The sequence below is a fragment of the Hemiscyllium ocellatum genome, assembly GCF_020745735.1.
Source record: "Hemiscyllium ocellatum isolate sHemOce1 chromosome 27 unlocalized genomic scaffold, sHemOce1.pat.X.cur. SUPER_27_unloc_6, whole genome shotgun sequence".
Classification (NCBI taxonomy): Eukaryota; Metazoa; Chordata; class Chondrichthyes; order Orectolobiformes; family Hemiscylliidae; genus Hemiscyllium; species Hemiscyllium ocellatum.
The window spans coordinates 1142659-1165499 of NW_026867515.1; the positions used below are offsets into that span (position 1 = coordinate 1142659).

General features: G+C 45.1%; 1 protein-coding gene across 1 annotated transcript in view; it reads left to right on the forward strand.

Annotated features, from left to right (window-relative positions):
- Nucleotides 1-9740, forward strand: part of LOC132808467 (zinc finger protein 229-like) — a 40813-nt gene extending 31073 nt beyond the window's left edge. The window contains exon 3 of the mRNA XM_060822127.1: nucleotides 8360-9740. Within this exon, the coding sequence (XP_060678110.1) occupies nucleotides 8360-9178 (819 nt within the window). The 3' untranslated portion in view covers nucleotides 9179-9740. The remainder of the gene's footprint in view (nucleotides 1-8359) is intronic.
- Nucleotides 9741-22841: the final 13101 nt, after the last annotated feature.

Consider the following 22841-nt stretch of genomic DNA (forward strand, 5'->3'; position numbering starts at 1 on the left):
CATATTCTGGGAAAGTTAGTTCAGTTCTGTGTCTCAAATGAAAAACACAGGGCAAATGCAGGAACCTTTAATCAGAAATGATGTGTAAATGTACAGATGTAGATGTCATTCTGCACCAGTCAGTGCCAGTTGTCAGACAGATTGTAGCAAGCAATCAGCAAGGCAAGTGGTGGATTAGCAATGTGGAATTGAGCTGAGAGGTGGGGACGCCTTCCTGCAGTTAGGGCGTCATTGATGTCGTCCAAGACTGAGTTCATCTGATTTTTGAACAACAAAGTGGATGGTTACGGGGAAGGCAACAAAGTGGTTTTAAGACCAGTATAGATGGTTACAGAAACAGCCACAGTCCAACTAAAGAAATGCTGATCAATTATCCTAATCTAGTCCTATTCGCCAGCACTTGGTCTATACCCCTTTAAAACTTTCCTATTTATAGACCAATCCAGATGCCTTTTACATGCTGTATTTATACCAGCCTCCATCCACTTCCTCTGGCTGGTCATTCCATACACGCCACCACTCTCTTGTGAAAAAGCCCCCCTTAGCTCCCTATTATGTCTTTCCCCCTCTCACCTAAATCTTTTAGTTCTGGACTCCCCACCTCACAGAGAAGATTTGTCTATTTGCCCTCTCCATGCCCCTCTGTAAGGTCACCCTCAGCCTCTGACACTCCAAGGAAAACAGCCCCAGCCTATTTAGCCTCACCAAGAGCTCAAATCTTTCAAACCTGGTAACGTTCTGGTGAATCTTTTCTGAACCCTTTCAAGTTTCACAACATCCTTCTGACGGTAAGAAGACCAGAGTTGCACGCAATATTTCAAATGTGGCCTCACCATGTCCTTTACAGATGCAACATCACCTCCAACACTTTTACTCAATGCTCTAACCAAGAAGGACAGCATACCAAATACTGCCTTCACTATCCTATGTATCTGTGGCTTACCTTTAAGGAACTATGAACTGCAGTCCAAGGTCTCTTTGTTCAGCAACCCTCCCCAGGACCTTACCATAAAGTGTATAAGTCCTGCACTGAATATTTCCAGCTTATCCACCCTCGGTGTAGGTATCTTCTTATCCACGAATGTTGGTACAGGCTCTCAACAGGCTGAACTGCCTGTTCCTGCTCCCAATTCTTTGTGTCCTGGAAAGCAAAAGACCATTAAAACATGGAGGAAAATAAATTAGATGTTCTGCCGTCGGGGTGCTGCTCTGCCATTAAATCATGGCTGGTAAGTTTCTTCAATACCCATTCTCCCACTTTCTCCCGTAACCCTCAATATCCCCCTTGATACTCAGAACCTATTACCTCCATCTTAAATATACTCAGTGACGAGCGTCCACAGCTTTCTGTAGCAGTGACTTCCACATGTTCACCACTCTCTGGCTGAAATGATTTCTCTGTATCTTTGTTCTAAAAGGTCTTCCTTTTATTCTAATGCTGTGCCCTCAGGTGCTAGTCTCTCCTACCAATGGAAACATCTTGTGTAGTGGCACAGTGTGGCGGCACGGTGGCACAGTGGTTAGCACTGCTGCCTCACAGCGCCAGGGACCTGGGTTCGATTCCCACCTCAGGCGACTGACTGTGTGGAGTTTGCACGTTCTCCCCGTGTCTGCGTGGGTTTCCTCGGGTGCTCCGGTTTCCTCCCACAGTCCAAAGATGTGCGGGTCAGGTGAATTGGCCATGCTAAATTGCCCTTAGTGTTAGGTAAGGGGTATATGTAGGGGTATGGGTGGGTTGCGCTTCGGCGGGTCGGTGTGGACTTGTTGGGCCGAAGGGCCTGTTTCCACACTGTAAGTAATCTAATCTAATCTAATCTTCCCCATGTGCACTCTGTCTTGGCCGTTCAGTATTCTGTCTGTTTCAACTAGATTCCACCCACCTCCCCCAAGTGTGGGCCTGTTGATCAGCATGGACCAGACCCTTCAGGATGAGGTACAGCAGGAATTACGTTCAGCAAAGTCAGAATGGATGGAGATTTTTCAGCTTTTCGGGGGTGAGAGAGGAAAGAAAATTCAATATAAATTAGCATTGATAAGATGGGCTGATGGGCCAAGGAGTGGCAGAATGAGTTTAATTTCAATAAATACGAGGTGCTGCATTTTATAAGGCAACTCAGGGCATGACTTACACAGTTAATGGGGAGTGTTGCTAAACAAAGAGACCTTGCAGGTTCTAGTTCCTTGAAAGTGGAATTGCAGGGAGACATGATAGTGAAGAAGGCATTTGGTACATTTTCCTTTACTGGTCAGAGCACTGAGTACAGGAGGTGGGAGGTCATTGTCATGGCCACTTTTGGAATAGTGTGCACAATTCTGGGCCCCCTCCTATGGAACAATGTTGTGAAACTTGAAAGAGTTCAGACAAAATTTACAAGGATGTTGGCAGAGTTGGAGGGTTAGAGCTATAGGGAGATGCTGAATACACCAGGGATAATTTCCCTGCAGCATCAGAGGCTGAGGGGTGACCTTACAGAATTTTATAAGGGGTATGGATAGGGTGAATAGCCAAAATCTTTTCCCCATGGCAGGGGAATCCAAAACTGAAAGGCATAAGTTTCACGTGAGGGAAGAGAAATTTAAAACGGACCCGAGGGGCAACTTTTTCACACAGAGGGTAATGCATGTTTGGAATGAGCTGCCAGAGAAAGTGATGGAGGCTGCTACAATTACAACATTTAAAAGGCATCTGGATGGGTATGTGAATGAGAAGGCTTTAGAGGGATACAGGCCAAATGTTGGCAAATGGGACTAGATTATTTTAGGATATCTGGCCGGCATGGATGAATTGGACTGAGGGCTCAGTTTCTGTGCTGTATGACTCTAATCATCTTCCGTGAAAGCAGAAGTGTGATTGTGAAGACTGAACTTTGAGAGCAGCTTTCAAAGATGTTTTGCCTTTACTGGACTCGGAAGTTACAATGAAATCATTGCACTGTGGGAATGAAGTGGTTTAAGGTTTACCAACAGTAAGCTGAGCGGGGAGCCTAGTGAAGGGTTAGGTGGATTTTTGAGTTAAACTGCTCATTTCATTCAGCCTTCAACATTGAAAATAAAATGCTGTGCATCAGAAGGAGCAGTGAGTCAGTAACTGGTATCGTTAGAAGCCTCACGGGTTTCAGTACTGCAAGAATTACATTGTTTCATCAGCATTGTATTGCTCTTTGGAGGGTCAGTGTGGACTTGTTGGGCCAAAGGGCCTGTTTCCACATTGTAAGTAGTCTAATCTAATCATTACTGGCAGCAGTGAGAGGTGTGGGCTATATTCACTATAGTGACTCCATGAAATTCTCTGCCTATGGAACTGGTAGAGACAGCTTCACTAAGAATATTCAAGACACAGGTGAGTAGGTATTTGCATGGTGGGGATTTAAAGATAGTTGGGATAATGCAGGTAGGAGGAGCTGAGATGATGGATAGATCAGCCGTGATCTTAATGAATGACAGAGCAGGCTCGACAGGCTAAATGGCCTACTCCTGTTTCTATTACTATGAAACTATAACCCTGCATTTCCCATGGCTAACCCAGCCAACCTGCACATCCCTGGGCAATTTAGCATGGCCAATCCAAATCAAGGCAGGTGAACAATGTTGTGATGTGAAAATGAACATCAGAGAACGGTAGAAAGGGACAAGGAGAGTAAATGTACCAGCAATCAAAGCTGGATTCTAAAGGTCACAAAAATTGAAACTGAAGACTGTGTCTGAAGGTGTGCTGCATCATAACAAAAGTGAATGAATAGACTGCACACATCGAACAGAATAATTATGATCTAAGACTCCTTACAGAGACATGGCTTCAGGGTGCCAAGGATTGGATCCTGAATATTGAAGGGGTACGTGGCAATCTAGTCAAATGAGAAGCTAGGTAAAGGTAGAGGCACTGCCAATCAAAGCACTGATAACACGGTAGTCTGGTGTCAGCTCGGATTTCAGGTCCTGATTTCTGTCGTCTGTTGATCTCCCTGTTTCCACAGAGTAAAATGTCGGTCTGTTCTCAGCTCTGCAGGGTTTCTGCTGAAACCTTTTACACCTTCCGGAACAATAAAACATTCAGTCAATCAAGGCCCAACCCACAATCTCCCAGCCTGTCAACCATCCAGACAGAAAATCATCATAGCAGGGAATAAAACAAGAAAAATGAAACAAAATTGAGAATAAATAGGTGCTTGTACTTAATGTTTGTTCGTTAGGACGTAAACCAGAAATTGGTGTCTCCCAGGGTTATTATAGTGCCCTAATTGAGGAATTCTCGCTCCCTTACATCTATGCCAGGTGCTGGCAGGTGGGACTAGCTTGTGTTGGGATATCTGGTCGGCATGGACAGGTTGGACCGAAGGGTCTGTTTCCATGCTGTACATCTCTATGACTCTAAGTATTACCATTCAGGCATGATTGAAAAAAATATTTGCATCAACAGAAATAAAGCACGTGTTATCAAATAGACATGGAAACATACAGCATGGAAATAGACTTTGCGATCCAACACATCCTTGCAGACAAGATATCCTATGTAAACCTAGGTCCATTTGCCAGCATTTGGCTGTTATCCCTCCAAAGCCTTCCCATTCACATACCCATCTAGATGCCTTTTAAATGTAATTGTACTGACCACTTCCTCTGGCAGCTCAGTGCATAAACGCACCACCCTCTGTGTGAAAACATTGACCCTTGGGTCACTTTTAAATCTTTCCCCTCCCACCCTAAACCCTCTGGTTTTGGAGACCCCCACCCTGGGGAAATGTGCTTCCCTATTTATTCCATTCATGCCCCACATGATTTTATAAACCTTGACAAGGTTATCCCTCTGCCTCTGATGCTCCAGGGAAACAGCCCCATATTATTCAGCCTCTCTTTATACCACAAACCCTCCAACCTTGGCGACATCCTTATCAATCTGTCCTGCATTCTTTCGAGTTTCACAACATCCTTCCTACCCAATAACAGGGAGACCAAAATCGAATGCAATATTCCAAAAGTGGCCTAACCAATGTCCTGTACATCTGCATCATGACCTCCCAATTCCTATATCGAATGCATTCAATGGACTAAATAGCCTTTCTATGCACTGTAGGGGTTTTATGATTTTATTGTGACCCAGTCAATTTTAGTCATTATCTCTGGTGCATGGCGTGTCAGGGTGGGATCACTGGTAACAGAATTGCATGCAATACTACAAAAGTGGCCTAACCGATGTCCTGTGAAGTGTACCAAACACCACCTTCACTGTCCTGTCTACCTGTGACTCCACTGTCAAGAACTAAAAGCCTGCCATAGTCATACAGTATGGAAACAGACCTTCAGTCCAACCAATCCATGCCAACCATAATCCCACATTAAACCAGTCTCTCCTGCCTGCTCTTCGACTGTATCCCTCAAAACCTTTCTTATTCATATACTGAAATAAATGTCTTTAAATTCTACCGGCATCCACCACTGCCTCAGGAAGTTCATTCCACACATGAACCACCCTCTGTGTAAAATTAGTGTTTGAATATCAAGGATGGAACGGTTCAGAAAAGCTTCACAAGGACGTTTCCGGGGTTGGAGGGTTTGAGCTACAGGAAGGGGCTGAATAGATTGGGCTGTTTTCCCTGGGGTGTTAGAGGCTGAGGGGTGATCTTCCTGTAAATTCATGAGGGGCATGGATAGGGTAAATAGACAAGGTCTCTTTCCTGGGATCGGGGAGTCCAGAAGTAGAGGGCAGAGGTTGAGAATGAGAGGGGAATGATGTAAAGTTCCATGCAGAGGGTAGTGCGTGTATTGATTGAGCTGTCAGAGGAAGTTATGGAGGCTGGTACAATGATAACATTTACAATGCCTCTGGATGGGTGTTTGAATAGGAAAGGTCGAGAGAGAGAGAGATGGGCTGGTAAATGCAGCTAGATTAATTCTGGATATCTGGTCAGCATGGGCAAGTTGGACCGAAGGGTCTGTTTCCAAGCTGTACATCTCCATGACATTGAGGTTGAATAAGTCCTGATCTGATTTGCAATTCCAAAATGCAGCACCTCGCATTTATCTGAATTAAACTCCATCTGCCACTCCTCAGCCCAAGATCCTATTTTAATCAGAGGCAACCTTCCTCGCTGTCCACTGAATCTCCAATTTTGGTGTCATCTGCAAACTTATTAACTATACCTACTATGTTCACATCCAAATCATTTTTATAAATGACAAAAAGTAGTGGATTCAGCACCGATCCTTGTGGCACCACTGGTCACAGGCTCCAGTCTGAAAAGGAACTCTCCATCACCACCCTCTTTCTTTTACCTTCAAGCCAGTTCAGTATCCGGTTGACTAGTTCTCCCTGTATTTCATAAGATCTTACCTTGCTAACGAATCTTCCATGAGGAACTTTGTTTGATTGATTTGCTAAGCACAAAGCCATGCTGACTATCCCTAATTAGTCCTTGCCTTTCCAAATACATGGAAATCCTGTTTCTCAGCATTCCCTCCAACAACTTGCCTATCACTGATGTCGGCTCGCTGGTCTATAGTTCCCTGGCTTCTCCTTACCACCATTCTTAAATAATGGCACCACGTTAGCCACTCTCCAGTCTTCCAACACCTCACCTGTGACTAAGGATGATACAAATATCTCAGCAAGGGGCCCAAGAGTCACTTGCCTAGCTTCTGGGGATTTATCTACTTTTGTGTTTCAAGACATCCAGCTCTACCTCCTCTGTAATGTGGACATTTTTCAAGACGTCACCATCTATGTCCCCACATTCTATATCTTCCATGTCCTCCTTCACAGTAAACACTGATACTCATTTAGTATTTTCCTCATCTACTCCGGCTCCACACATAGGCTGCCCTTGTTGATCTTTCAGGGGCTGTATTCTCTCCCAATTACCCTTTTGTCCTTAATTTATAAAAACCCTTCTAATTCTCCTTAACCCTATTTGCCAAAGCTATCTCATGTCCCCTTTTTGCCCTCCTGATTTCCCTCTTAAGCATACCCCTACCGCCTTTATACTGTTCTAAGGATTCATTCGATTTGTCCTGTCCATACTTGTCATATGCTTCCTTCTTGTTGTTAGCCAACTCCTCAATTTCTCTAGTCATCCAGCATTCCCTACACCTACCAGCCTTTTCTTTCACCCTAACAGGAACATACTGTCTCTGGACTCTTATTATCTCATATTTGAAGGCTTCCCATTTTCCAGCCTTCCCTTCACCTGTGAATATCTGCCTTCCAATCAACTTTTGAAAGTTTTTGCCCAATACCATCAAAATTAGCCTCCCTCCAATTTACAACTTCAACTTTTAGATCCAGTCTGTCCCTTTCCCAAAGTGGTCCAGCACTGACACCTCAGTCACCTGCCCTGCCTTAGGTCAGGTTTTGCACCTCCTCTAGTAGGAACATCCACATACTGCCTCAGAAAATTGTCTTGTCCATGCTTAACAAATTCCTCTTGATCTAAACCCTGAACGCTGGCAGTCCTAGTCAATGTTTGGAAAGTTAAAATCCCTGACCATAACCATCCTATTATTCTTACAGATAACTGAAATCTCCTTACAACTTTGTTTCTCAATTTCCTGCTGATTATTAGAGGTTTATATTACAATCCCATAAGGTGATCATCCCTTTCTTATTTCTCAGTTCCACCCAAATAACTCCCCTGGATGTATTCCCAGGAATATCCTCCCTCAATACTATTCCTTATCAAAACACCACTCCCCACCTCTCTTGCCACCCCCCTCCACCCCCGTATCTTTCCTGTGGCATATGTATCCTGGAACATTGAGCTGTCCATCCCTGAGCCACATTTCTGTAGTTGCTATGATGTCCCAGTCCCATGTTTCTGACCATAAACCCTGATTTCACCTGCCTTCCCTATTAGGTCTCTTGCTTTGACATAAATACAGTATAACTTCAGTCCTACGTTGTTCTCTGCATTATTCCTTCCTGCCCTGACTGTTTGATTCACTCCCTTTCCCAACTGTACGATTCTCGGGTTAGTCTCTTTCCTCACTGTTTTCCTGGGACCCATCCCCCATCTTATTTGCAGCAGCAACTTCACTGGCTTTCTTTCTGCAAGCAGTCTTGACATTTTATTTTCATATCTTGATCCAGCACCTTTGTCGGCAGCTTGTTCTAGGTCATTCTCCCCTGAATGAAGTTTTCCTCCATACACACTTAAGGCTATCTGGCTGCATGAGGGTTTTCAGGTTTCTGTGACCTGGATAATGTGATCAGCAGGCACCTGGAAATCTACAGGAATTGCCATCAATGTATCTTTATTTAACTGTACTGACCGTGATCACTTATTTTGTGAGTTTATTTTTGCAGGACACTAGTGTGGCAGGAAGAATACTAAGACACCCGAGTGAGGGAGATTCAGTGGGCTGACTGTGGAAAAAGTGCTTCAAACCATTTCCTCAGCTTGGGGGAATCAAAATCACACCCCTCACGGTGGGGACAGACTGTGTACCAGTTCTGTTTGTAATTTCAAACCCAGGTGACACAAGGAATACACTCCCCATGGGGAAACCGTGGAAATGTGGGGACTGTGGGAAAGGATTCCCTTCCCCCTCAGTGCTGGAAATTCACAGACGTGTTCACAGCGGGGAGAAGCCGTTCATCTGCTCAGTGTGTGGGAAGGGATTCACAAATTCTTCCAACCTGCGGGCGCACCAGTGGGTCCACACGGGAGAGAAGCCCTTCACCTGCTTGGTGTGCAGGAAGGGGTTCACGCATTCATCTGCACTGCTGACCCACCAGCGGGTCCACACTGGGGAGAGGCCGTTCGGTTGCTCAGAGTGCGGGAAGGCTTTCCGTCGTGTGAGCAACTTGAGGAAGCACGAGCGGGTCCACATGGGGGAAAGGCCATTCACCTGCCCCGAGTGTGGGAAGGGATTCATTGATTCTTCCAGCTTGCTGAACCACCAGCGGATCCACACAGGGGAAAGGCCATTCACCTGCTCTGTGTGCGGGAAAGGATTCAATCATATGAGCAATTTGCGGCAGCATAAGCGGGTCCACACTGGGGAGAGGCCATTCACCTGCCCCGAGTGTGGGAAGGGATTTACCAACTCTTCCCACCTGCTGACCCACCAGCGGATCCACACTGGGGAGAGGCCATTCACCTGCTCCAAGTGCAGGAAGGGCTTCACCTGCTCCTCTGACCTCCAGAGACATCAACGAGTTCACGTGCCATCACAGGGAAATTGAAGGAGTGACAGATAAGTACCATTTTTGACTAGACTATCAACCCCGTTCTGGGGTCTCCCAGGTTTGAATCCCACCGTGGTAGATGGTGCAATTGAAATCTGGAGTTCAGAATCAAATGATGAAACCATTTTCAGGGGAAGAAAAACCCCACCTTATTCACTCATGTCCTTTTTTAGAGAATGAAGCTATCTTTGCAGGAAAGGAATCACTCAGTTATTCCAGCTGCATCCTTTACCTGGTCTGGCCTACCCCTGACTCCAGACCCACAGCAGTGTGGTTGACTCTTGATTGCATCCCCCTCCTGTATATGAGCTGGAGAAACTAACTTGTATACAGGGTGTAGGCTGAAACTGCTGAGTGAGGCAATACTTCCTCCAGATGAAGGCTGTACCAAGGATCCAGTTCCAAAGGGATAATTTGGTGCTGACCAATAGTAAAGAAAGTGGGGGATGGGGAGTGTGTGCACTTTGACCTTGAGCTTTTTATTTAAAAAACGCTACTTTTCGTGCACTTTTTTTTTCTGGGAAAAATTGAAACTGTAATGAAGCAGGGTTGTAATAAACGTTACCGGAATTCACCGTCTGACTCAGACTCTCATTGAAAGCTGTGAGATCCAACACGTTTTTGCTTTAAAGCTGCTAATTTCTGTCACCCTCCAGCACGAAGTTTCCAATGTCCTGGATCAGAAGTGAATGAGTGGCAGAATTGTGAGAAATTGTAAATTTTTCAGGAGTGCGGGTTTATTGTTTCATCAGCATTGTAAGGTTTACTGGCAGCAGTGGGAGGTGTGGGCTCGAAACAAAGATTAAAAGTCTCACAACACCAGGTTATAGTCCAACGGGTTTATTTGGAAGTATTAGCTTTTGGAGCACCGCTCCTTCATCGGGTAGCTGTGGAGCAGGATCATAAGACACAGAATTAAAATTAAAACTGAAGTTTTTCATCTCATCATCATCTCATTTCATCAGCATTGTAAAGGTTACTGCCTGCAGGAGAAAGTGTGGGCTGTGTTCATGAGAAACAAAGGCAAAAATCAGACAAAGGTATTGGAATATAATCTGATATTATTTGGAAGGACTAGCTTTCGGAGTGCTGTTCCTTCATCAGGTAGTTGTGGAGCAGGATCATGACATAGGATTTGAACTAAAAAATTACAGTGTCATACAACTGAATTGAACAAATCTAGATTGTTATCAAGTCTTTCATCCTTTAGAATGGGTTGCAGGTTTCAGTTCATTAATATGTAAATCCCAGAACTACTTATAAGGAACGTTCTCAATGTAATTTGAAAGTGATATTTCAGCTCAGAGAATGTATTAAAGGTGTGAGGTTAGAGCCTGCCTGTCTCCTAATGTTGAGTCAGACTGGTTCTACTTCCAAAGTTGGAATGTATAAAATATTAATGGATTGACTGCCTGCAGATTGTGTGCTTTGAGCAAAATTGAATGTGTCTGCTATCTCTCACCTCCCTACACACAACATGGGTGCTGGGGAAAAAATAAGCACTATCGCAGTAGCGTTAGTGAGGGGATTTAAAAAAAAGTTTAACCAAGAGATTTAGCCACCTCAGTTTTAAAAAAACCCAGGAGATTGGAATCTCCTCCGTTGAGGACTGACTCTCAGCTGGCTGGCTACAGCCAGCGTACTGTGAGCAGGAGAAGAGGAGGAGAGGCATTCAAAGTTTGGGAGAAGATTTGTAGCTCGGGTGTTCGTTGTTGTGGTTCTGTTCGCCGAGCTGGGAATTTGTGTTGCAGATGTTTCATCTCCTGTCTAGGTGACATCCTCAATGCTTGGAAGCCTCCTGTGAAGCACTTCTGTGATGTCTCCTCCGGCATTTAAAGTGATTTGTATCTGTCCACTGCAGCGGACAGCTGGAACTGACAACTGGAAGCGGCAGATACAAATCACTATAAATGCCGGAGGAAAGATCACAGATGCACTTCACAGGAGGCTCCCAAGCACTGAGGATGTCACCTAGACAGGGGACGAAACGTCTGCAACACGAATTCCCAGCTTGGCGAACAGAACCACAACGAGGGGAGGCATTTTAACCTCAATTATTTTTTTCAAAGTTCTAGCTCAAAGGTAGAAGACAGGGAGTGGTGGTGGAGGGGTGCTTTTCAGACAGGAGGCCTGTGACCAGTGTGTGCTACGAGGATTGGTGCTGGGTCCATGACTTTTAATCATTTTATAAGTGGTTTGGCTGTGAACATAAGTAGAGTAAGTTTGCAGAGGACACCAAAATTGGAAGTATAGTGGACAGTGAAGAAGTTTACTTTTGATTAAAACAGGATCTTGATCAGATGGGCCAATGGGCAGATGGAGTTTAATTCAGATAAATGCGAGGTGCTGCATTTTTGAAAAACCAATCAGAGCAGGACTTATTGGTAAGGTCCTGGGGAGTTTTGCTGAACAAAGAGACCTTGGAGTACAGATTCATAATTCCTTCAGAGTTGCAGGTAGATAGGATAGTGAAGATGATGTTTGGTATGATTTCCTTGATTCCTTTCCCAATGAATCAAGTGGCTCCATCAGAGGTTGATGTGATATTTGGTTTCAGATTTCTTTCCCCATGTCGTCTTACAACAAAATTCACGAAATAAGTGATCGCGGTCAGTACAGTCAAATAAATATAATGTGGGCAGCACGGTGGTTAGCACTGCTACCTCACAGTGCCAGAGACCCGGGTTCGATTCCCGCCTTAGGCGACTGTGCAAACTCCACACAGTCATTCTCCCCATGTCTGCGTGGGTTTCCTCCAGGTGTTCTGGTTTCCTCCCACAGTCCAAAAATGTGCAGGTTAGGTGAACTGGCCATGCTAAATTGCCCGTAGTGTTGGGTGCAGGGGTAAGTGTGGGAGAATAGGTCTGGGTGGGTTGCGCTTTGGTGGGTCGGTGTGAATTTGTTGGGCCGAAGGGCCTGTTTCCACACTGTAAATAATCTAAAAAAAATATGACAACTCCTGTAGATTGCCGGATGCCTGCTGATCACATATTATCCAGGACACATCAGGCAGCCAGAGAGCCTTAAGCGTGTATTGAGGAAAACTTCATTGGTTACAATGACTTGGAAATGAAACTGAATAAGGATATGAAAATGAAACATCATAGAGTCATACAGATGTACAGCATGGAAACAGACCCTTCGGTCCAACCCGACCAGATATCCCAACCCAATCTAGTCCCACCTGCCAGCACCCGGCCCATATCCCTCCAAACCCTTCCTATTCATATACCCATCCAGATGCCTTTTAAATGTTGCAATTGTACCAGCCTCCACCACATCCTCTGGCAGATCATTCCATACACAAACTAGAGTGAAAAAGTTGCCTCTTAGGTTTCTTTTACATCTTTCCCCTCTCACCCTAAACCTTTGCCCTCTGGTTCTGGACTCCCCCACCCCAGGGAAAAGACTTTGTCTGTTCATCCTATCCATGCCACTTATGCTTTTATAAACCTCTATATGGTCACCCCTCAGCCTCCAACGTCCACAGAAAACAGCACCAGCTTATTCAACCTCTCCCTATAGCTCAAATCCTCCAACCCTGGCAACATCCTTGTAAATCTTTTCTGAAGCCTTTCAAGTTTCATGACATCTTTCCGATAGGAAGGAGACCAGAACTCTTATTTCCTAAACGCTGAAAACTCCATCCCACACATTCTCCCTCCATTCTAACTTTGCTGAACCTAATCCGTGCTGTATCCTGAAGGGTCTGGTTTACGCTGATTTACAGCCCATGCTTGGGGGATCTAATTGAAACATACAGAATACTGATTGCCCTGGACAGGGTGGATGTTGGGAAGATGTTTCCATTGGTAGGAGAGACTAGGTCCCAAGGGGACAGCCTTAGAGTAAAGGGAAGACCTTTTAGAATGCAGAGAAAGGAGAAACCTTTGTAGCCAGAGAGTGTGAAACCTATGGAATTCATTGCCACAGAGGCTGTGTTGGGCAAGTCACTGAGTATATTCAAGACAGAGATAAATAGGTTCTTGTGTATCAAGGAGATTGAGGGTTGCAGGGAGAAAGCAAGAGAATGGGCTTGAGAAACTTGTCAGCCATAATTGAATGGTGGAGCAGACCTGATTTTCTGAATGACCTAATTTCTTCTCCTCGGTCTTATGGTCTCTTGCTGTCCTGGACATAGTGAGAGAGAACTGGGAGCAGGAGTAGGCCATTTGGTCTTTCAAGCCTGTATCAACAGTGAAGAGATCTGCACCAACATTGAACTGGATATGAATATACCTACATCTTGGTGGATAGTGTGGGACCTTTTTCACTGGAGCATAGGAGGTTGAGAGGTGATCTTATCAAGCTTTATAAAATCATGAGGGGAATAGATGAGGTGAATGATGGGTGTCCTTTCCTTGGAGTGGGGTTTCAAGGTTAGGGAGCAAATTTTGAAGGTGAGTGGAGAAAGATTTTAAAAAGACAGGAGGGACACCTTTTGTTTTCCCATAGAGAATTGTTCGTATGTGGAATGAATGTCCAGAGAAAGTGGGGATGCAGGTACAGTTTAAAAGACATTTGGATAAGGACATGAATGGAAAGGTTTCGACATGTTATGGACTAGGCCAGACCCCTCAAAACATTCTTAAGCAGGCAGCACAGACCGTAGCTTTGCTATTTGTTTCAGTAAGTGCACAGTGAAAATTACCCAAAGTTAGCTAGGTTGACTACCAGGATTTAAAGCAGATAAATGTATTCACAGGAATACAGAATGAAACACAAAGAACAGAATATAGAATAACCACAGAACTCAGTCTGTCTAAACTAGACTTAATTATGCTGTTCCAAATATACATAACAGTCCCAATAAACAAACCCCTTCAACATACAGTAAAACTGAAACAGAGGCTGACAGGTCAAAGTTAGAAGGACTGAAGGAGAGAGAGTTTAACAATTTTTCTCCACATAGTCCACTGCTGAACTCACTCAAACAAGGCCTCAGCTTTCACGACAGATCACTCGTCTTTCATTATGCAGGTCACTTCGAAAACTTAAAGCTTGGGCCTAAAGTCTCATCTGTTGATGTACAAACAAAAAAGCCAACCAATACCCTTTTCATTTCTGTACTGACCCATCCATTTTGGAGCCCAGGGCCATTTTACCACCACTCTGAAAAAAACCAAGGACACAGCATCCTTGAGAAGAAGGACCAGCTTTTAGAAAAAGGACCAACTTTGTGACAGAGGGATATGGGCCAAACACTGGCAGATGGCATTAGTTTAGTATGCAAACATAGCATAGAGTAGTTGGACTGAAGGTCTATTTCTGTGCTGTATCATTCTGTAATGGTCTTAAAACCATTTTCTTGCCTTCCCCTATAACCATCCACTTCTTTGTTGTTCAAAAGTCAGATGACCTCAGCCTTGAATATATTCAATAACACGACCCCCCACCCCCACAATTGCAGGAAGTCATCCCCATTTTTGAACTCAATTCCTCTTGCTAATATACCACTTGCCTTGCTGATTGCTTGTTGCACCTGTCTGACAACTGGCAGTGACCGGTGCAAAAGGACGCTGAGGCCCCTTTGTCCATCCACACATCATTCCTGATGAAGGACTCGTGCCCAAAACATTGACTCTCCTGCTCCTCGGATGCTGCCTGACCTGCTGTGTTTTCCAGCCACACTTGACTCTGATCTCCAGTCCTCACTTTCTCCACAGACCAATATATTATCATTTAAACCATGCACCTCCTTTCTACCTTTTTTTAAAGCAACAGGCTTTAACTTTACATTGTGATACTGCATTTGCTGTGCGTTTGCCAACGGAGACACAGACCTGGACCAACTTTTCCAGAGTCTGTCCCCTCCCTGGATTCACTCCCTTTCCCTTCAGTTTGTGTAAAGTCAGCAACTGAATCCCAGAACGAAAGAGAAATGAAAACGTGGATGAAAAGAGAGTGCGGTACCCACAGATATTGGGCAGAGTTGCAGTCTGGGGTGAAGCTCAATCTTCATTCAAAGAGAGAGAGGAACAACAGCAACTTCAGAAACTCACGGCCCAACTTCCGCATTCAGACAAAGAGGCGGTTCTGATTGGCAGGAGGACCAGGCCCCTTCCGGTCCTCCGGCTCTCACCATTGGTCCTTCAGAAGGAAATCAAGCGCCGTTTCCGCGGACAGCGACGAGCATGCTCAGTGTTTTTGTTGACACCGCAGCACATGCGCAGTGCTTTTGCTGACACTGCAGCACATGCGCAGTATGCTCTGTGGAGGTGCTGGCGTTACCGACTGATTTGAATAGGAGAAAAAAAGCTGCAGCCACAATTTTATTTTTCACTGCGGCTCGACAGTTTATTCCTTTTGAATTTCGTCCGGCTTTGTATGTCTTTTCCTCAGGATAGAGGAAGTCCAAAACTAGACGGCATATGTTTAGGGTGAGAGGGGAAAGGTTTAAAAGGGACCTCAGGGGTAACTTTCATGTAGAGTGTGGTGTGTGTATGGAATGAGCTGCCCAGAGGAAGTGGTGGAGGCTGGTACAATGACAGCATTTGAAAGGCATCAGGATGGGTATCTGAATAGGAAGGTGTGAGAGAGATATGGGTGAAATGCTGTCAAATAGGTCACGAGATTAATTTAGGATATCTGGAGGGCATGGGCGAGTTGGACTAAAGGATCTGTTTCTGTGCTGTATGACTCTATGCGTCTATTTCAATGCAAGTTTCAGAAACATGACTGCAGCTTTAAAAAAATTAATATATTTTAGCTGTTCTTAATTTTAAAGATCAGCCATTTCTTGCACACCCCTGTCTTCCAGGTAGAGTCATCACTATTGATTCTCTCCAATTCCTGAGAAAGAGATACAGCAATCAAAGAGGGCATGAGAAAACATGGGGGAATGGTAGAAGGGGGAGAGAATGGACAGGGGAGCGGGGTAGAGAGAGAGAGAGAAAATTACAGGGGACAGAGGGTGGGGTGCAGAAAATGAGGGGAAGAGAGAGAAGAAGGCTGAGCACAGAGAATTGGTGAGTGCAGAGTGTGAGGAGAGAGAGTGGATGGGGACCAAAAGGTTGGGGGACTGACAGCACAAATCCCACCTTCCTCAGGACTGGTGTCAGTGTCTCATGAATTGGAACCCACTCCACCCACAGCAGACCTGAGGCAATCGTTTCTCAATAGATGCTTGGCTAATGCAGTAGAATCATATAATCCCGACAGGCCATTTGGCCATAAAATTCAGACTGACCTTCCAAACAGTATCCCATCCAGACCCACCCGTTTTTCCTACAGTTCCCCATGGTTAACCGATCCTCAGTTGCACATATGTGGACACTTCAGCACAGCTGATCCACCCTGAACTGCAGATATTTAGACTGTGAGAAGAAACTGGAGCACCCAGAGCTAACTCACGCAGACAGAAGAGTGAGAACTTGTTAAAGTTCACACAGACAGCTGCTCAAGAGTGGGACCGAATCCAGGTCCCTGACATTGTCAGGCAGTCGTACGAACCACTGAGCCACCCAGAGCTTTGATGTTCTGCTTTGTCCTAGTAGTTTCTAACTTCTCATGTGCCCTCAGCAGAGGCTCTCTCCTCCTGACATTGTTGGACCACACCCACTGCAACCTCCCTTTCCCACTTCTCCAGCCCTGAGCACATCGGTTCCTGAATCCTGGCACCAAACAGACACCAATGCCATCTGTGCTCCTGCTGACAACTGCAGAGAACGGAGACCATCCCTGTCACTGTTCTGTCCCTTACCACCACCTCCCCCTCCCCAATGTTGTTTTTACTCCCACTGCCCAACCAGTTAACTCCTCCAACCTGCAGCCCTCTATCAGATCCCCTTTACCTGCCAGTCCTGCACTTACACCCACCTGACCCTATCCACTGATGCAAACAAAAGGCTCTCTCCAGAGGGGAATGACCGTCTCCCAGAGTAAAGTGCCTGGTTAACTTTCTCACTTTATCCTCAACATGTCTGCAGCCTGGCTTCCAGCTCCATCTCTCTGAACGAATGTCCTCTAGGATGTGTTTGCCCTGGATCACAGCATCCAGAGCCTCCCACCTTCTGCAAATTGTAAGACAAGCCCCACCCTGCCCTATCCAATGTGTGTTGTATAACTGATAGCCAAGTTCGGAACCCATGAGGATGGCCTCAACAGGGACCTTGGACTCATGTCACACTACAAGTGACCCCACTCATACAGGCTTGTACCCCATTACTCACACACGTTACCAAGCATGGTCGTATGCAAACACATGCTCTCTGCACATACACACACACTAACATGCACACCAATCAGTTTATGGGGTAAAATTGCAATTGCAGAATTTTATTGGCAGATACATTATATTTTGCTCAAAAAGCACACAATCTTCAGGCAGTCAATCCATGTGACATGTTATAAATCCCTACTTGTTGTGGTTCTGTTTGCCGAGCTGGGAATTTGTGTTGCAGACGTTTTGTCCCCTGTCTAGGTGACATCCTCAGTGCTTGGGAGCCTCCTGTGAAGCGCTACTGTGATGTTTCCTCCAGCATTTATACTGATTTGTATCTGCCGCTTCTGATTGTCTCTATAAATGCCGGAGGAAAACATCACAGAAGCGCTTCACAGTAGGCTCCCGAGCACTGAGGATGTCACCTAGACAGGGGACGAAACATCTGCAACACAAATTCCCAGCTCGGCGAACAGAACCACAACAACGAGCACCCGAGCTACAAATCTTCTCACAAACTTTGAAATCCCTACTTTGGAAACAGAACCAGTCTGACTCAAGATTGGGTTGCAGACAGACTCTAACATGAGTGAATCAGATGGTTTTCTTTCCCCAGAAAATGATTTCATCGTGAGATTCCGAACTCCAGATTTCTGACTGAATTCCCGTTCCGCCATCTGCTGTGGCGGGATTCAAACGCAGGAGTCCCGAGGAGTCCCCAGAACTGGGTTGATAGTCCAGTCGATAATGGCACTCAGCCCTTGTTCCTTCAATCACCCTTTGCTGGCACATGAACTCACTGGTGCCTCCGTAGGTTAGAGGAGGGGGTGATGCCCTTCCCACACTGAGAGTAGGTGAGCATGCTGTGCCTGGTGTCGTCCCGCTAGTGTGTCTGCAGGCTGGAGGAATTGATGAATCCCTTCCTGTGCTTGGAGCAGGTGATTGGCCATTCCCCTGTTGTGGACTCGCTGGTGAACTTCGAAAATCTCAAACCATATAATCAAGAAAAAACCCACTCTATTCACTACTGCAGACTTACAGCAAGGTTACACGTTAAAAAGTGTGCACTAATCTGTTCCTGTGCTGTGAGCTCTCCTACACATTTTCCTCCAAGATCAGCTGTGAATTTTGCTGTTTTTAAATTTTTCCAAGATGTTCAGAGAGACATGATTTCAAACAGCAGAGGCAGTAACTATGCAGATTCACTGCTGTGTCCGTTAGTAATATACGTTTCTCTCTCTCTCTCTCTCTCCCTTACAGACCATGTGCTCACTGCCTTTGGCTGTCTTTCTCCATTTTGAAATTGCTGTTGTCTTGATTTTTTTACTCCAAAGTTCCAAAACAATGCATCAACATATAAAACATTAATAGCTGTTCCTGGAATTCAAGGAAATCACCTCCAAAACTGAAAATACCTCAAAAAAGGAGCAGCTCTTACAGCCACAAATTTTCCGGTCCTCCATCTCTATGACTCTATAACAAATGTTCAACGAACTGGTCTGCAATTTCCCACATATGGCCTCCCTCCCATTTTGAATACAGGTGTTACATTAGCATTTTTCCAAACCAATGGAACCATAAGATCATACGACACAGGAGCAGAAATTAGGCCATTCAGCCCATCGAGTCTGCTCCACCATTCAATCATGGCTGAGATGTTTCTCAACTCCATTCTCCAGCTTTCTTCCCGTAACCTTTGATCCCCTTGACAATCAAGAACATATATATATCAAGTCTTAAATAAACGCAATGAATCTTTCCCATGTTCAGAGATTTTTGGAATTTTGTAAGTAATGAATTCACTATCTCCACTGCCACTTCCTTCAGGACCCAGGATGTAGGCCATCAGCACCAGTCGACTTGTCTGTCCTCAATCCAAATAGCTTGCTGTGTACCTTTACCCTCTCAATGTTGATTGTTTAAGTTCTACTCTTTCTATAGCCCCAGACTTGCCAATTCTAATAGGAATAGTTCTGTTGTCTGCCAATATAAAAACTGAGATCATCTCTGCCACTTCAGTGTTCCCCCATGAACTCACAGTTCTCATCTTCCAAGGTACCACACTTAGCTCAGCGACTCTGTTCCCATTAACATACCAACAGAAGCTTTTGTTGTCCTTTTTGATATTTAGTGCGAGGTTTCTTTTGTAAGTTAACTTACCTATTTTTATTTATCGTTTTTACTATCCCTTTGTTCATGTTTGAAACTTTCCTAATGTTTGACCCTTCCAGAGGTCTAGAATAACATTTCACAACTGGCTGAAAAGTTTTTAAAAAACTACTTTGAAACTTTTTTAAATGACACCTTTCTGGCGGCTGGGGGCCGGCAAAACGATCGCCCCGCCCCCATTGTCTCCGATTGTTTGGTGGTCTCCCCAACCACGCCCCCTCAGCCCGCCATGACGTCACGGCGGGACCCCGCCCCTTGTTTGCTGGCGCATGTGCAGTGTAGGTCCCGCGGCCGGACAAAGACCGTGTTACTGAGTGTGGGAGAGGAATGGCGCCGGCGGCTGAAGGAACAAGAACAGAAACCGCTGGAAAAGCTGAGCAGGTCCGGCAGCTCGTGTTGAGAGAAATGTGAGGACGTGTTTCGGGTCCGGGGATCCTTCTTCAGAACAGGACCAGGTTTCAGAAACATCCCGGGGAGGTCGCCAGGCCCGAGCGCCAAGACCTGGCTCCTGCCCCCGGGGAGAGGAGACAGTGAGACAGGGTAGGATTGGGAACCGCGGGAGGAGGGAGACTGGGGAGTTTATAAACTCCTAGGGGGAGGCCGCAGGCCGCGAATAAAAGCCCCACAGGCCCAGTGTTTACTTCACCGGCGAGTTGCCTGGCAACCGGGCGCCATCTTTGTGAGGGCAAGGCGCATGTTGTCTTGGGGCGGGGAGCGCGGGCGGCCATCTTGGTGAGGGCACCATCAACTGTCATTTCTGGGAGAGAATTCCAACCTCGTGGTAACCCCGGCCTTGGCCGAGCTTCATTCCCCACACAGTGTAGTGATGTGCAGGTTAGGGGGGCTCAGCCATGCTAAATTACTGATAATGCCCAAGGATGGTCTGGTTAGTGTATGTTGGCCATGCTAATTTACCCGCAGTGTCCAGAGATGTGCAGGTTAGAGTGGATTGGCCGAGGTAAGTGTATCCATAGTGTTCGGGGTTCTGCAGGTTAGGGTGAAGGTCTGGACCCCCGAGATCGGTCAAAAGAATCACTAGGAGTACGATCTATTTAAAGCAAGGTTATCAGCTTAATGAAATAAGGCAGCCCGCACAGATTTGTCCAGCAACTCAGGTTAAAAGCTTCTATGTTACGTGGCAAAATTACACAATTACATTTGAAAATTACACATTATTTATTTTTGAGACAGCACAGCCTTAATGACAAGAAAAGACCAATAAAATGTAATAAGGTGACATGATTGACAGCAGGTTAGTCCAATGATATTTCCTGGGAAACATTGTTTTACGTGCAAAATCATCCCACGCTTGCTAGTTCAAGATTAGTTCGAATACCAAATTACTTATGATTCACATTATGCAAACTCCATTGTTCTCTTTTATTTCTAAATCCAACCAACTCAACAAAGCAGCAATTCAAGTTCAATGTCAAATCATAACCTGAAGCCATTTTGTTATATTATTTTAAAATATTATTTAAAATTGAAATGCCATTTTGTGGTTAATAAAAACCTACATACACCTGTTGCTCCTAACAACAGCCTACATTCAAATTTTAAATCCTGATCTCAATAAAGCAGCAGTTGTCTCATTACCCAAAAGGGTGAGACCACAAACGATATAAATACGGTTTTGATGGCTAATAACTCCTGAAAATCCTCCTACAAAACAAAAAGTCACTGAGAGCTGCATATCCCAAAGTGTGATATTACTGTTTTGTAGAGCTCTTGGATTCTTCCATTCTGTGCAAAACTCAGGGGAGACTATGTTCCTACAGTTACAGCACGAGGAGTACTTACTTGATTCAAAATAATAACCAGGTTTCATGTAGGTAAGGGAGGGACCTTGCAAATAAGAGGCATGCCTACCTTTGTGACTTCCTTGAGGCTGTTCAATACATGAGTCTTTTGGTAAGAGATGCGGTTGTTGTCCCAGAAAAGTACCACCCATCCCATAATTGGGAAGACATTGGTGCCATTTGGGGTCAAAAAGTCTTTTGCTGAGGTCAGTACATTCGTCCCTGCCAAATATTCTATTGTGACTTTGAAGAAACAAATTGTATCCGAAAGATAACATTTCCCTATCTTCTCTTTTGCGGTGTGACTTATTTGGATGGGGCAAGGCTTACCAGGGTAGCCCACAGCACAACTGGTATCAAACTGGCACACAACACCTTTACAGGGTAAAGACCGTTTAGACTTGCTTTGTAAATGAACTGTTCAGTCTCTGACCACTGCAATAGTCATTCTTGGTAATGTTCAGTCCCTCAGCAAACGAGGACATCTTCCTGGCATAGTTGGTGCACAGTCTCTGGTTGCTCAGGATTCACAGGTAAACTGTTCCTCCTTGTGCACCAATGCTGGCAATGGCAAATCCATACAGCAGGGCAAGTTCGATCTTTATTATCATCCACTCCCCCCCACCCCCCCCCCCACCCAACCCCATCCCCACAGCCCCCCAACACCCCCACAACCCACTCCCCACCCCCACCCCCCACCTTACAAGGGGCTCGTCTGATGAGCTTGCAATGATGGAGATGAATCCAGGGGGAGATGAGAATTTAAAATTTGAATTTAGGCTCTTGTTAGGAGCAACAGGTGTATGTAGGTTTTTATTAACCACAAAATGGCTTTTCACTTTAAAATGGCTTCAGGTTATGATTTGACACTGTGAACTTGAATTGCTGCTTTGCTGAGTTGGTTAGCTTTGGGGAAAAGAAAACAATGGAGTTGAATAATATGAATCATATGAATTTGGTATTCGAACTAACCTTGAACTAGCAAGCACGGGATGATTTTGAGAGTAAAACAGTCTGTTTCCTAGGAAATATTGGACTAAGCTGCTGTCAATCATGTCATCTTATTACATTTGATTGGTCTTTTAAGGCTGTGCTGTCTCTTAGAAAACATGTAAATGATGTGTAATTTTCGAAAGTAATTCTGTAATTTCACCACGGAGCACAGAAGCTTTAACTTCTGTGTTGCTGGACAGAATTGCGTCAGACTGCCTTGCTTTATGAAACTGATAACTTTGCTTTGTACAGTCTGCATTCCATTCATTCTTTGACCAATCTCAAAACGGAGGGGTCCCGCCTGGGATCCAGATCTTCAAGGGTGGATTAGCCATGCTAAATTCCCTCATCGTGTCCAAAGATGTGTAAGTTCAGTGTATTACTCTGGGATAAATGTAGGGCAATAAGGGAAGGAGTATGGGTGAATTACCATTCAGAACATTGGTTTGGACTTGTTGGCTCGAGTGGCCTGCTTCCACACTGTGAGGATTCTTTTGAAGGGAAGGGATTTTTGCAAACTGCTCTCCTTCCATCTGCT